General features: G+C 44.8%; 1 protein-coding gene across 4 annotated transcripts in view; it reads right to left on the bottom strand.

The window, feature by feature from the left end:
* The window catches only part of FRMD4A (FERM domain containing 4A), a 366,759-nt gene that overhangs the window by 271,252 nt on the left and 81,193 nt on the right, over window positions 1-14,314 (bottom strand). The window contains exon 1 of one of the 4 annotated variants that reach the window (XM_064656473.1): window positions 7,459-7,974. The exons of the other annotated variants lie outside the window; for them this stretch is intronic. Within the exon in view, the coding sequence (XP_064512543.1) occupies window positions 7,459-7,491 (33 nt within the window). The 5' untranslated portion in view covers window positions 7,492-7,974. Of the gene's footprint in view, window positions 1-7,458; window positions 7,975-14,314 lie in introns of those variants that run through there. 4 annotated transcript variants of the gene reach the window in all.

Raw genomic sequence — 14,314 nt, 5'->3', positions numbered from 1 at the left:
TTAGCAGGAAAACTGCTCTGTCATTTGTTTGATATCTGCTGTGGTCAGGTAAACAGGACTTTGTATGTTTGTTGACATTTTAATATGTTTATAAATTACATCAAAAACACACCTGTATTTGTCCTCAAGTCTTCTCTGAACTGGAACAACCTGCAGGGTCTGGGCTTTCTGTCTTGCTGGTTGAATACCAAATGGGGTCAGAATTTTGGTCTCATAGGTTTGGTGGGGTTTATATTGCAATGTAGATAAAAGAGGAATGCCGGGGAAGTTAAGGTACATTAGGTGTGTGTTCTCAGGAAGAAATCCCACATGCCCAGCTGCACACTTATTCTACATCTATTTAAGTCCAGTAAAATATTACAAGAAATATCTGATCATTACTGAAGTGTATGTTAAGGTGCTTAGAACTATAGTGGTGTCCACTGGTCATGGATCAGACATTCTGTATGTGAGTTATGCATCAGGCAAGTGCTTTATTGCATTCCATATAGTCCCAAACACAACACACTCAGTCCCAACCAACAACTGCCTTCAGAATGACCTAATGTATCAGACAGACATGCAGGAGAGCTGTTTTTCTCCATAGATAACTACCACACTGACACATTTGGACAACCAACATTTTTGTTTCACAATCATCTTGCTCATAACTTTCTCCTTTTTCAGCTGTCCCATATTTACAGCAGTCAAGACTTTGCGATCTCCCCCAGGGGATACAACCCATGATTCACAGCTAAAGAGTGGGCTGCTCTGTCTGACTTCTGCTTTTGAAAAGGGTGGCCAATTACCTTGCCAACAGCTGCCAATTAAGCAAAATGCTTAATGAAATGACTAGGTGCTCACCAGTGTATTTTCTCTGCTCTTCCTAAAAAAGCCTGTAACCTACACACTGAGCTTGCAAGCTTTATGCTTTTAATGCTGTCATCATCACTTTTCTTTGATCCCTCCATTCCATTCCTTGTCCTGCTTTTTAAACATTATTATTCATTATTAGTATGTTGTTATTGCTATGATTGCTATTATAATTCCATTTTGGTACCACTGTGGTCTTTACATAGCCCCCGGTGTGCTTTTCTGTGAGGTCCCATGGAAATCAAGGGAAGGTCCTTGGCCACTTTCAGGTAACCTCAGCCACAGGGAGGTTTGAGGGGACCTGAGATGTTCCTGGCACCTCTGCTACAGCCTGGGTTTGCACTGATTGGGCAAGACATGGAGAATTGAGGCCAGGGTGAAGGATGCCTTCAGCTGGGACGTGGTATCTGGACAGTGGGAGGTGAGCAGGGCACTTGGGAGCAGTTCCTATTTCCTTCTCCTGAAAGGACCTAGTGGCATTTGATACACAATATGAGAACTTTGGTCACTAAGGCATGCTGTGATCATTAAGAGCTCCAACACAACAGGGTGCCAAGGTTAACTGCACCTCCCAGCGGTGTGGTCCTGATACTCAGCTGGTGATGGCAGAGGGGGGATCATTCTCTTTGTTAAAGACAAAGCAATACCAGCATTGTGATCACCCTCATCCATCTCAAAGTCTGTCTGATAGTCATCACGGGAGTGCTCAGCAAGAGCTGAACCCACTCAGCTTGGTGTGCACCCAAGGGTGCCTTGTGCTGGGATAGTGTAGCCCGGATTTGGTTGTGCTCCTGAGGGTGTTGGGAATGGACAGCACCACTCGGCCATTGAATCACAGGTGAGATACCAGAATCTGCACTGCAATCCTTCCTCCTTAAAAAACAGAGGCAAAATGCTCCCATTTCCTTCCAGCCTTCAGTAGGGAGCACGTGGGGACAGGGATTGTCTTCTCATGATGTTTTTGGCCAGCACTAAGCACACAAGTCCCTGTGCTGGACTTTGACCTCCTGGTGCTCTGCAATGCAATTCTCATTAACAGCACAGTGTCCAGCTCCTGCCCAGGACACACAAGGATGCTTTCCCCTGTACAGTAAATAACCCATCCCAGCTGCAACTGTGCACAAGTGCAGAGCCCAGTCAGGCATGGAGCTCACTGCTCTGGTGCAAAGCACAGCCGCGGAGGAAAAATAACCTTTTGGTTTTATGTTCAGTGATATATTGTCTTTAAATCTGAATGAGTTTAGGAAATGTTACAGAACAGAAAGGGCTCTGCTTTTCCACAGGCATAATGTTATGGTAGAGTTATTCCAAAGCCACATTCTGCTCTGAGTTATGCCCCTACATCCTCTCTTCCAGGTATTTATAAAATTATGATTACCAGTAGCAGACATAGGACTTCATTATTTCTTGAATTGCCTTTCTTTTTAACCATCTACAAGCTCAGAGAATTACATATGGCCTCATTAACCTCTGTGTCAAACTGATAATAAGGTAGGGAAGGAGATACCCCTTCAGCTGCTTGACAGCCTGTGCAGGGGCCCTGTGGAAGGGCTGCCAAGGAAGCACTGGCACTTCCCAATCCATTCTACAGGCTTCATGTGGCTGTGTCATCTCATGGGTGGTTCCCATCTTCTCAGGAAGGTGAAAGGTTTGGGTGCTTACTGCCCAAGAGAGGTTACTCCACCTGGGAGGTCTGAATCCAAAATAAATGGCTTTGGAAATACCAGTGTCTACATGTCATTAGCACCAGCATTTTCTATCTTGATGGGATATTCAAAATGGGATTGAAATACACAGCTGTACCAAAACAGGGATCTGCAACTCCATAGGAGGAATGTGCATGCTGTTGGAGGGATGGGACCACTTTTTACCCCTTAGTCTTTTGCCATTCTTAAAAACAACAGGAATGGTTTCACAACATAGGCAAAGGACTTACTCTGCTTCTTGGCTTGTACAAGAGTGCAGTAAGGTGATTTTGAGATGTGTAGCTGTCATACAGTGCAGGATCCTTACTTGAACTTCTGCTGGACGGCTTGTGAGATTAAAGTTAAGAATCTGTTCAAATGTTTTTCTAGGTGCAGTCGCACGGAATGACAAAAAAAATCTGATTATGTAAACTGCTTTTCAGTTACCATCCAAGAGGGTGAAAGATTACAGCAATCCCAACCATAGGGGTAACCCAGATTCCAGACTTCCTTTTCTCTAGGGTAGATTTCCCTCCTGATTTCCTCCTATGACGATCTCAAAAGCCAGCTGTCACAGGCTTCTCCTATTTAGGACTCACAGGGAATATGGTACCTCCCAAAGTTTCTCTGCCACTTTGAATTACCCTAAGTAAGGCACAAGGACAATTTAACCATTTTTTGTGAGAGATCTAGTGGTCAAAAACTAAGTGGCTTTGAAAGCAGAGCCAACAGGGTTTAACAAACAAACAGTAACACCATGGGAGTTTGCTAATCCCCAAAATCTACAATAAACAGATAAAGTTAATAAGATTCAATAAGAGAGAACAGGCCCATTAACGTTTAAATAGCACTATCTAAATACTACACACATTATTTACTGAGTTCCCTTGCTGAATTTGCTGTACACAGGAACACTCAAAATTCATTATCTTTGGACGCAAAGCTTAGTAAATTTGACGGTAATTAATCTCCATTTACCCTCTGTGTGTTTCTGAACAGACGAAAAGTTCATTGAAAAAAGTTCTTTCAGCCGCTCTGAAAGAGAAGCAGTGCTTTGATAAACAAAAAAGCACCAAACACAGGCTTCTGAAAGGAAAAGAGAGCAGTAGCCAGTTCTGCCGTGGTTCGAGCCAGGTGCTCATTGCAAATTCAGTAGCATGCACTGGCAAGTGTCAGCAGCAGAGAAACCGAAATTACTGAAATTCTTATGCCAGTGTAATTTGCTGAAGGCGATGCACTGAGGGTTAAGGGAAACTGTGCATGTGTTGAGGATTATAAAACAAATTAAAATGGAGGCTAACAAAAGCAGTGCAATATTTATGCATTTCTTCATTCTTTTCACTTCTTGGTACTCAATCGACTTCACAGTCTCTTAAGGTGGCATGGGAACATTGCTATTGTGTACATTCATTTGCTCTTTAAAAGGGGGCTCAGACATGCTAGGCTACAGAATTTAACTGATTCTGCTAATATTTATAAGTATCTTCATTAACCCACCAAATATTTACAACCCACCATCACTTCTAGTCATGTGAAATTTGATCATCAACACAAAAAATGCAGTGAATTTCCCCTTCAACACATTCTATTTATCTGCTTCAATTTTGATATAGCAGCCTGTTTTACCATGTATTCCTCTCCTTTCCCTTGAAATGCTGCATTTGTGCACCCTAGTTATACAAAAGCAGAAATGTGTTAATCACCCATAACTTGCTGCAGTGGAGGTTTGATACTCAGTTTACTAAATATTTTGAACAGCTTCTCTTTCTACCCTATGATCACCCAACATGGCAGTAACCAAATGGTTCATTACCTTGTGGAATGGGAAACAAGTCCCATATGAAATATGTTCTTGGTTAGGGTATATTCTCAGCCCTCTGCTGGCAAACCCTGCCATGGAGCTCATTGGAGAGGCAAGGACATGTGTCCATGGCTCTGTCCTGCATGCAGTGTCCAGTGTCTCAGCTCCAGCACCATAAATTGGGCTTTTGAAGTCAAGATGTGCCCACCTGTCCCTCTGTCAGCTCTGATGTGGAGTGAGAACCTCTGTGAACAATAAGGATCAAAAATCCGACAGCAATCATATTTTCAGTTGCTACTGGGAGATTCACCCAAGCCTACCTGCAGGGATTTAGACCTCACCTTAATTTCAGAGACCTTTGCATGTTTGGCTATGGGAGGCAGATATATGTTGTCTTCACCTACTGGTGACAGACTGTGAGAAGTGCCTGCAGAGCCAGCCCTTCCTCCTACTCACCCTTGGAAACAAAGAAAATTGTTTGGTTTTAATTTTTTATCTAGTTTTGAGCAGACTGAATAGAGCTGCTTGGGACACTAAAGGTAAAACTGTGCCTTTATTTGAATTTCACTGTAACGTAAGAGATGTTTTTACACGGGTTAAAGTCTTGTAGCTCCCAGACGTTCCAGGCTCACTCCAGGCAGCACTGCCAGAAATGACCATTAACCCACTGTCCTTCATGTCAGTGTACAAAACAAAGGACAAAATAACTTCTAACCAGCCTCCAACAGTCGCAGACTGAGTGTAAAAGAAGTGACAACAGATGGGATCAGACAGACGGGGGAAGAGAGGGGAAAAAACGAGGCAATATTAGGGAGTGTGACAGGCAGGGGTCTCAGCACATCGGCAGCCTCATTGGTGTTAAGAGATTTTTTTTGTAGCCATCACATATTAAGGTTGTATTTGGAGAGTTAATAGATTTTACACTTGATTTTCTGGCAGGGAGCAGGCAGTCGCTGCCAGCTACGAAGCATCTTGGAAATGAGATTACTTTTCAAGTCTATTCAAGTGATCTATGCATTGTTATTTCTCTGAAAGGTAAAGATGTTAGGGCTAAATGCTGACCTTTATTTCACAGATTCTATTTGAATATCTCCTTCCACTGCTATGGAACTACTCCAGATTAACAGCAACGTAACACGGACGTCAGGATCTGGATCTTCAAGAGAATCCCGTTTTACATCATTGCAGTAGACGGTTTAAAATTGCATTGCTTTGGCTTGAGAAGCTTTTCCCATACACAGAGGAAGTCAGAATCTCTCCCTTTCTCTGCTGTTAGAGCAGACCGTGATCCAAAGGATCATGTCTATATTCCCAAGCAGTTTCTTCTACAGGATCAATAAATAACCTGATAGTGGTAATTGAGATTATACTTTATGAATGGGGTTATTAGGATTTACATTCCGGTCGCAGCTCAGATGAACAAACAGAATGGCCAGTCCTGGACCACTTCCCTTACTCTACTCTGTCATTTTTATAGCTGCACACATGCTGCAGGTGCTGATAGTACACACGCCTGACTGTAATCCACACGTCAGTCTGGTAGCACACCAGCCCTGGGAGACACTGCCTCCAGCAGTCATTTCAAGCCTGGTTAAAGGAGCAGAATGGAAACATCAACTAAAGTGATGAAAGTTACGTTTTCTAATAATGGAAATGAGATCTGTTGGGCAGCTGTTAGGAATTCTTTTTTTTCATTATCTGATTTTTAAAAAAAATAATACTGAGAAATGCCTTAAAAACCCCTAACATTAGTGTATGTATTCCTCAGTAATGAGAGAGATGAATGGCTGGGTCTATAATCCCTTATAAATCTTTCATTCTATAAACTGCCCATAGCATTGTTCTTTGTAATGGAGAGCTATATGAAGTTGGCAGGTCCTTTTTCAAATTCCCAACTTACAGGGCAAGACAAAAAAGAACTGAATTAAAGTGGAAAAAAAAAATTACTCCCCTGGAGAATTGCAGTAAAGCCATTTGCTGGCAAATTATTTTCATTTAAATCACTTTTCTTGCTTTTAATATTGAAAATTCTTTCAATCATTGAAGAGCCTTTAATTTAAGGTGGTGGATGGCAGGGAGGTAATTGAGGAGACCGGACTAGCTGATCTGCCTCAGCACAGTGGCTGGACCAGACAGTTTCTTAGAATTTTTTCAAGTCTGGCATTTTTATAAAACAACCCTGGTCAGATTGCACCTTCAAAACTGTTTGCCTTTAAGACATATGAAAGATACCTTGTTGATAGCAAGAATCGTCTTTGAATCCCAGTTCTTCCCATCTTGAGATACAAGTGGGGTGGATTGTGTGTGCTGATGGATTGAAATCAGAAGGATTTACCCAAAGCAGTTACCACATGGGATGGAGGCAGTGACTAAATAAAATACAATCAGGATTCAGTCTATCCCCCAGGACCACACAGAAATAATAGCATGGAAGGAAATTTTACAAACTAAACCATCACTGTATCTGTGTCTGGCTTTTCCCTGGTGAAATTCAAGTTTCTGAATAATGAGGATTAATGTCAAACCTTTAAAGAGAGTTGGGAGTGTGAGAAGGCATAAGACAAGTGCAGCAATTCCTTAGCTTTGCACACTCACTCTCTTTTACAGCCTCCTAGGCTGGGTCCACACCAAGAGGTCTCCCACCCTGGCAGTGTGTTTGGGCACAAAATCACCCACTTTGCTTGTCCATGCATCCCTTACTGCTGAAAACACCGTACTGGGGTAGCCCACCAGCAGCATCCTCTCCCTGTGCCTCAGGTACGCTTTCCCCAACCGGCTCCCCTGGGAGCACGCACAGACACACAGACACAATGAGAGCCTCCAACTGGAAATTCAAACAAAAATATGGCTGTCTACTCCAAAAGGCAAACTCATTTACAAAGGTCATCTCTGTCAAAGAAGAGTGATGTGTTACTCCCCTCTTGGAGGTGACTGCTGTCGCTCCTCTGCCGAGTTACATTCATGAGCATAGTTTTGAAAAAGAAGAAAGAAAAAAAAAAGAGAGAGAAAAGAAAAGAGACAAAAGCCCGGCAAGCCCCCTATTCACAGAGCTAGCCCTGCAACTCCCTTTCCCCTTCTCTGGTAAATTCAACTTCAAAAGACATTAGCATCTTTTCCTACCTTCGTTCTCATCGGAGACAGAAGCCCTTCCATTTTGATCCGATCCTCATGCCAATCCTTGTCCCCAACTTAGTATCTCGTTCCTGTCTCAAGCATCCCACACGAACAAGAGCATGTCAGGGACCGCCAGCGACACCTTTCACGGGAGCTCTGCCAGCTGCCGAGCTGCCAACTTGCAATCCTCAGTCGCGTGGAGCACCGTTCCTGGAGAGACCTTCCTCCCTCTCCCTCCTCTCTCCCTCTCTGTGCATAATCTGCCCGCAGCTATGTTTGTACCATCGCGGCTGACAAACGATCCCTGCCTTACGTAATGCATTCAGCACAGGACAGGCGATCCCAGCCCAGCTGCGGGGACCCGGTCGGCGGCAGCGATGGGAAGGTGTGGGATTTTTGCCCTGCCTATTGTGCCGCTGGGTTTAATCTGGTAACGTCCCCGTGCGGGGCTGATGCTCCTCCGCTCTCTGTGCTAGCGAGGGAAGCACCAAGAAAACTTCGTCATCGTGAGAGATTGTGGATTCCCTGGGACTGACTTAAAAGGGTGTAATCCTGATTCCAAGCTTCAGCCCAGGAGGCTTTCCCCGCTCGCAAAACGCCAACAGTTGGAGCATTTTCTGCCGGGCGCGTTTGCTGTCAGTGAGTGACCAAACCCACGCTGAAAGGGAGTTCCTGTCAATTGTCAGCCGGGAACTCAGGGAGAGAAAGAAAGAAAGAAAGAAAGAAAGAAAGAAAGAAAAGAGGGCTAAACAAAAGGAATATAGTCCTGAAAAGTTGGTCAGCAAAACATACTCTGTGAATGCATTTCTGTTAGCATTTTAATTCAGATCAGAGCATGCCTTTGTGGAAAATTCCCTAATTGCTCCTGCTTCCCGCATTTTGGTTTCCATCATGGAGTGATGTTGGGACTGAATCTCTTTCAGAGAAAAATCCATCTGAAAAATGGGCTTTAGACCTACAAATACATCAGTGTTCAGTCCCCAGGACTGGACCAGACCAGTCCTTTGAAACACCATCAAATGAGCACCAGCTCCCCATCACTGCTCCAAAGGTCGGCTCCCCCCAGGGCCACCCCGCTTCCTAAAACAGACACAAAAAAGACTCCCCTTTCCCAGCCCAGGGGATAACCTTCCACACACCAGTACCCAGTTGCTGTCCAAAAATGAAATTAAATACCCTGTTACACCACCAGAACTTGATTTTCAGTGTTCAAAAATCACTGTCAGGCTGGTTGAAGCATACTGCAGGTGGAAATTTTTAATGCACTTCAACATCAGCTCTTCTTTTAGGCCCCAAATCTACATCCTCAGGGATAGTCACAGTCTGATTCAGGCACTGAGCTAGATCTGGTTAAACTCCTGACATTGACACATGTTCCCTGGATGACCACGAGGATCCACCTCATTTAGCTTTCACCATCTAAAACTCTACTTTCTGATCCAAGCCAGCCACTGAGGCTCCTGCAAGACCAACAAGAGAGACAGGTTCTTTCCCAAAGTGATTCACCCCAAATGTACCACGTCAAAGAGAATCCTGTCCTCTGCTCCTCTATGGTTCCTCACCTCTAAATAAACCTCTGCTCTTGCTCTGGTCTCCTGCTTTGGCTGCTCAGGCCAGAGACTATCTCTACCCAGGTGTCCGTCATGCTCAACCCGGGCTCCTGGAGGCTACACTGAGGGGGAGAAGATACAAAGGAATGTGTTCATGGTGGTGTCATGGTGGTTCATGACATCCCAGGGTGCAAAGCAGAGACAGACACAACTCCTGCCCTGCAAGCCACAGCAAAAGTGCTCCCAGACAGTGACACAGATGAAGGTGTTCAAGCCCACACATCCCTTTTCCTCTCTCTCTCTCTCCCAATCCTTTTGGCACTGTAGATCTTGCAGTTTTAGGCCATTTTTCTTATTATTCTTTATGGGGTAAAAAAGGGAGGGGAGGTGCCCCTTACAGTGATTAATATTCATGTCAAAGATAATTAACTGTTCTCAGCCAAATTCAGGTCCTTATCAAATGTGAAGGAGTCTGATCATATCATACTGAAGGTGGAGATAAGTTTTCCAGAGCTAGAGACACGGTACAATGCTGGCAGGCTCATCTATTTCTTGCTGGATGTGTATAAATATGTTTTGCTATTGGTATTTAAAAGATTTCAGTAAGACTTTGAATAAATGACAGCAGGAACTCCAGACTCCAGTAAAACAAGGCCGCTGTGATTTTTCTGCTGTACAATGTGGTGTCAGACTCTGATGAGAAATTTACAAGTCTGTGCATCTGTGAAACATCCAAATCATCAGGAGAATTTGGGTCTCCAAAATGTCTAGAAGATCATAAAGAGAGAGGAGTATTTGGGTATTTTGCAGATCTCAGGCCAGCTGATCAAGCTTTAATACAATATGATAATGTGGATGACGCACGCATGGTAGCATATGAACACCCAGTTCTCCTAAAACTCAGTTCTGCTTTGTACTAGGCTAAACCACAGTGCCTCATGAGGATTCCTGTCTTATCTTTGTTTACAAGCAAAAAAAAAAAAAAAAAAGTATTTCTCCTAAAGCCCAAGAGTAATTCAGTCAGGGACCAGAAAAGCAAGCTGGTGCCTTTCTGGTTCAGCAGCACTCAAAGCCTCTCTGATCTGAATGGATTGGGAATTGTGCTGATACTGCATGAGTCAGAGCAGAGCCCAGATCAGCAGGATGAGCAGGAATGGGAAAGAGAATGGTGCTGTTTGAGCAGCACCCATGGCTGTGGCCATGAGCCAGCAGCGAGTCTGCCCATCTGGGGAGTGCAGGCTGTGACCCCCTACTGCATCCCAAAGGATGCTCTGGGTGAGTTATCAGCTCCTGCATGGCATTACCATGAGCCACAGTGGAAGTGGTGTGTGACAGCAAGGTCTGCTCACATCCACCTTCACCAGCGGGGCCAGGGGACCCAAGCGGCTCTGCCTGTGCACATTTTGTCTTGGCTCCTTGGAAAGTTTGGGAATTTCCAGTTAAGAGCTGTAGCAACAGTGGATGGATGGGTATTGTGCATCATGTCATCCTCCTCTTGATTTCCAGGCACCAGGCAGGACTTGAGGTCTACTACCATCTAGGCAGATACTCTGCTTAGGGCTGTGCAACCACCAACCTGTCCTCCTTGTGCTACAGGAACAGGGCGGCCACTCTTGGCATACTCCAGCCTGTTTGCAACCCCCCTTGACATTCAGAGCAGCAATTTTACATCTGTGGGAGCCAGAGAAGTTTATCCTCACTTTAAAACGAGAGCTTTAGTTGCTGTAGCCAGGAGAGCAGTGCTGCAATAGCGTGTGCCATGGTCTGACACTTCCTTCCTCTCCTGGGCTGCAACTCATGGCAATTCTCAAATTACCACAGACTTGTTCTGCAGCCTTAGCTCCTGAGATTTTCAGATCAAAGGCACTGCAGAGGCTAAAGGAGAATGTGAACACTTGCAATCTCATTCTCTTCCTGGGGAGGGGAGCAGCATTTGACTCAGATCCTGGGCAGCTACACCCAGCGTATCTCAGGTTCTCCATCTGCAGAAGGAGGGACCAACTTGTCTGGTTCTCACAGGTGTTGCAGAGGTTCACCCTGTCCTGGCTTCAACCCACCACATCCTAGAAGATGGGAATATAATCACTCTTAGTTCCTTAACTAGTCATGGGATTGAGATGCCTTGAAACCCCCTCATATATTGTCATAATCTAAACGTCTGCTGGACTCTAGACAGCAGACCAAGGTAGATGTCTACCTGGAGCCTAGTACATCCAACCTGGATTCAGCCTTGGAGATTAATCTCCTTCTAGACTCTGCTGACTATGCTGACAGACCTCCATGGACCAGAATGAGAGCAGAGATATCTCCTGATATTTAGCCAAGTAGATGTAAATGACTGATTTTAAGTGCCTGACTCCGCAGCTGAATCTTGCCCTGCGTATCCAGTAGTAGGAAAAAATGGTCCAAAAAAGCCTTGTGTTCACTGTCAGGCTATTGACTGAGGGTCCTAAAATCAGCCAAACTCAATGGTATGTAACTGAACCCTCAGCTTTCCTCTTGTTTACCTTTTGTGGGTGCGTCCGAGATGAGATAAAACTTCTGTAAATTGAACCCTTCCTAACCTTTGGGGTGGGGATGCCAACACAGAGACAAGTTGTGCTGCCTGTACCGGTCCTGAAAGGCAGAGGGAATCTGGATTTGGACCCAGTACTCATTGCTCTGTGATGCAAAAAGCTGCCACCTCCTCCTGCCTTCCACCCCCAGACCTGTAGGTGACCGGGACAATAGATGCTGTGGCAGCCCAGCTGTCCCTGCGTGTGTGCCCCTGGCCGACCCCGCAACTGGTCATTTCATTCATCGAACAAAAGGTAGCATCGCCGTGTTGCCATGGCGACGCCCCGCCATCCGAGTGGCTATAGCATCGTACAAGGGCGGGGAAAACATCCCGTCACATACCGGGGCTGCGCTGAAACCTATCTTATATTTAGAACAGGCGGCGTGGGGAATACTAATGAATATTTAACACTCGGAGTGCCTTTCATGCTTGCTTTTTCATTTTTGTTGAGTACTTCCCACAAGCACAACATTTGCTTCCAAGTAGTATGATTATTATTGTGTGCTACTGTGCTTCTCTCATCGCTGCTTCTCAAGGTTTCCTCTGCTTTTCATGAAAGCAAACTTTTCACGGGTTACCTAAAAAATGGGCAAAAGTCCCTTTTAGGGCTTTTTTTTTTTACTCTCATTAAAAATAGCTGCTTTCAACAATTAATTCTCTGTGTTGCAGAAAATAAATGAATCAATCAATCATTCTAACTTTCTTTCATTCATTCAGGAAAAACACACACCTAAAAATGTCCTGAAATTCCTTTCTTTTGTCTTTTTTCCCTAAATGGTGAATGGTGAAAAAAAGAGGTCTAACCACCCAAATTATGAATAATTTTATGTGCCTCTTTATAGGATACACTTTAAAAAAGGCAAGAGTGCTGAGTATGGTGGTGAGTCCCACCCAGTACTGCCCAGGCTGTGCAGGAAGATTTGGAACCTCCATGTGGTGAGCAAGCTGATTGTTTTTGAGGATGGCAAAGGGAAGCAAGACCAGCACTGCCTGGGGTGGCGTGGGGCACAGGTGCCCACCCATGTGAGTGCAGCTCATAGCACTGCCAGCCTGGAGATTCCCATCTCCAAGAGGTGCTGGGAGGATGCAGCACGGCACAGACTGGGCTGTGCTGATGGCTGGGTACATCCTCTCTGGGATGGCACTTCCTCTTCAGTCTCCTGTTAGCTATAGATTATGTTATAACAAGGCTAAAAAATGTGATATATCAGACCTTGTTCTGAAGCAATGTCCTGGCACATATAAAGCTTTGTTCTCAGAAAGGCCAGGTTCTCAGAGTGAAGTGTGCTCTTTTTACTAGCCAGCGGCAAGGTACTGGCTCTTTTTTGAGCCTAGCAGCCCTAAAAAAGCTACTGGGATCCTTGAAAGCTTATCTGTGTGCTTCCTGCTTGGTACCACGCCAAGACACCAAGGATACAGGCACAATTCAGCTGGCAGCTTTGTTGGTGATGCAAGGGGAGGAACAGTGCTGTACTGGGTGTGTTGCTTTGGCAGCACTGACACACAGGAGCTGTGTTTAATTGTTGCTGGTTGTAGGGTGTATTTTCAAAATGGAAAATGGTTTTCCCCTCCAAGACTGCCAATGCAGTCCTCTGAGATCTGCTCTGTGGTTTCAGAGGGAGAGGGACGTTAAGAAGAGAGGTTAAGAGGGAGGTTAAGAAGGAACAGACCCGTGCTCTCTGCAAGCTGTTCCACTGATGCAGCATTTGCTTGAGTAAGCGCTGTTAAAATCATTTGCCAACCTACCCTTATATGGTACTAATTCTAGAAAGGGCTGGAAACACCAACTACTTTTCTGGAGTTCATCTTTAAGGCTCTAATGAACTGCTCTTTCCAGAAAAGTTGGGCTTTTTCCACAGAAAGCAATATGATGAATATTAAATCTCGAGGTATTAATAAGATTTATCTGCCTTCCAGATTTGGAAGGCAGACATAAAAGAGTCATATGTGAGGACCATAGGTCATCGTACAAGTCTGAGAGGGAAACTGAACTACAGCAAAGCCAGTTCAGCATCCTGCCCTGGCTGGCAGGATCATCAGGGTCTGTCCATCCTCCTCCAACAACTGAAAGCCATTTATCTCTGTGACACATCAGTGATCTCAGCCCTTTTTATCACGATTCCTGTTAAGCCAGTGCAACAGTTTAGGAAGGAAAAGCTGCCTCTCGACCACACAAATAAACCACCCCAGCAGAGATGGGGACTGCAGTGTTTGGAAAAGCTCATTCAGCTCAGTGGGTCCTGCCCAGGACCAAGCTTTGGTTTGGTGACCTGGGCAAGGCTTTGACCATCTTCTTTTTCCTTGCCTCCATCCTGGCTCACCAGGAGGATCTATAGATGCTTTCAAGATCTACAGATGAAAAAGAGGAGCTGTAGAGATGGGGTTTACAGACTCAAGTTGACAAATGCTGCACAGAGACTCTGGTCCAGCAGAGAAAATGGCCTCTGGCTGTTCTGGGTCCCAGCAGGTACAACCACAAGGCTGAGCATCCTGCTTAGTCTTCTGACAAAATGTGTACTGGAAATATGATGGGGCTTCCTTCCCCAGATAGCAACTGAGCTGTATTTTCCTTTTGCTGCTAGGTATATTTGCTGTTCTGGATGTTAACAGTCAAAACACACACAAAGCCTTTTACTAGAGCATTAGGTCTATGCATGCATTTTCAGCAGTCAGATGATTTATTCATCCACTTCAGTAACTGTTCAAACAGGGCATGATGTAGAAAGCAACAAACACCGGGTGTGTTTGGTTTGCA

Source organism: Pseudopipra pipra, chromosome 5 (genome assembly GCF_036250125.1).
Source record: "Pseudopipra pipra isolate bDixPip1 chromosome 5, bDixPip1.hap1, whole genome shotgun sequence".
Taxonomy (NCBI): Eukaryota; Metazoa; Chordata; class Aves; order Passeriformes; family Pipridae; genus Pseudopipra; species Pseudopipra pipra.
Note: the sequence above shows the minus strand (reverse complement) of the source record. Positions and strands in the feature narration are given on the sequence as shown.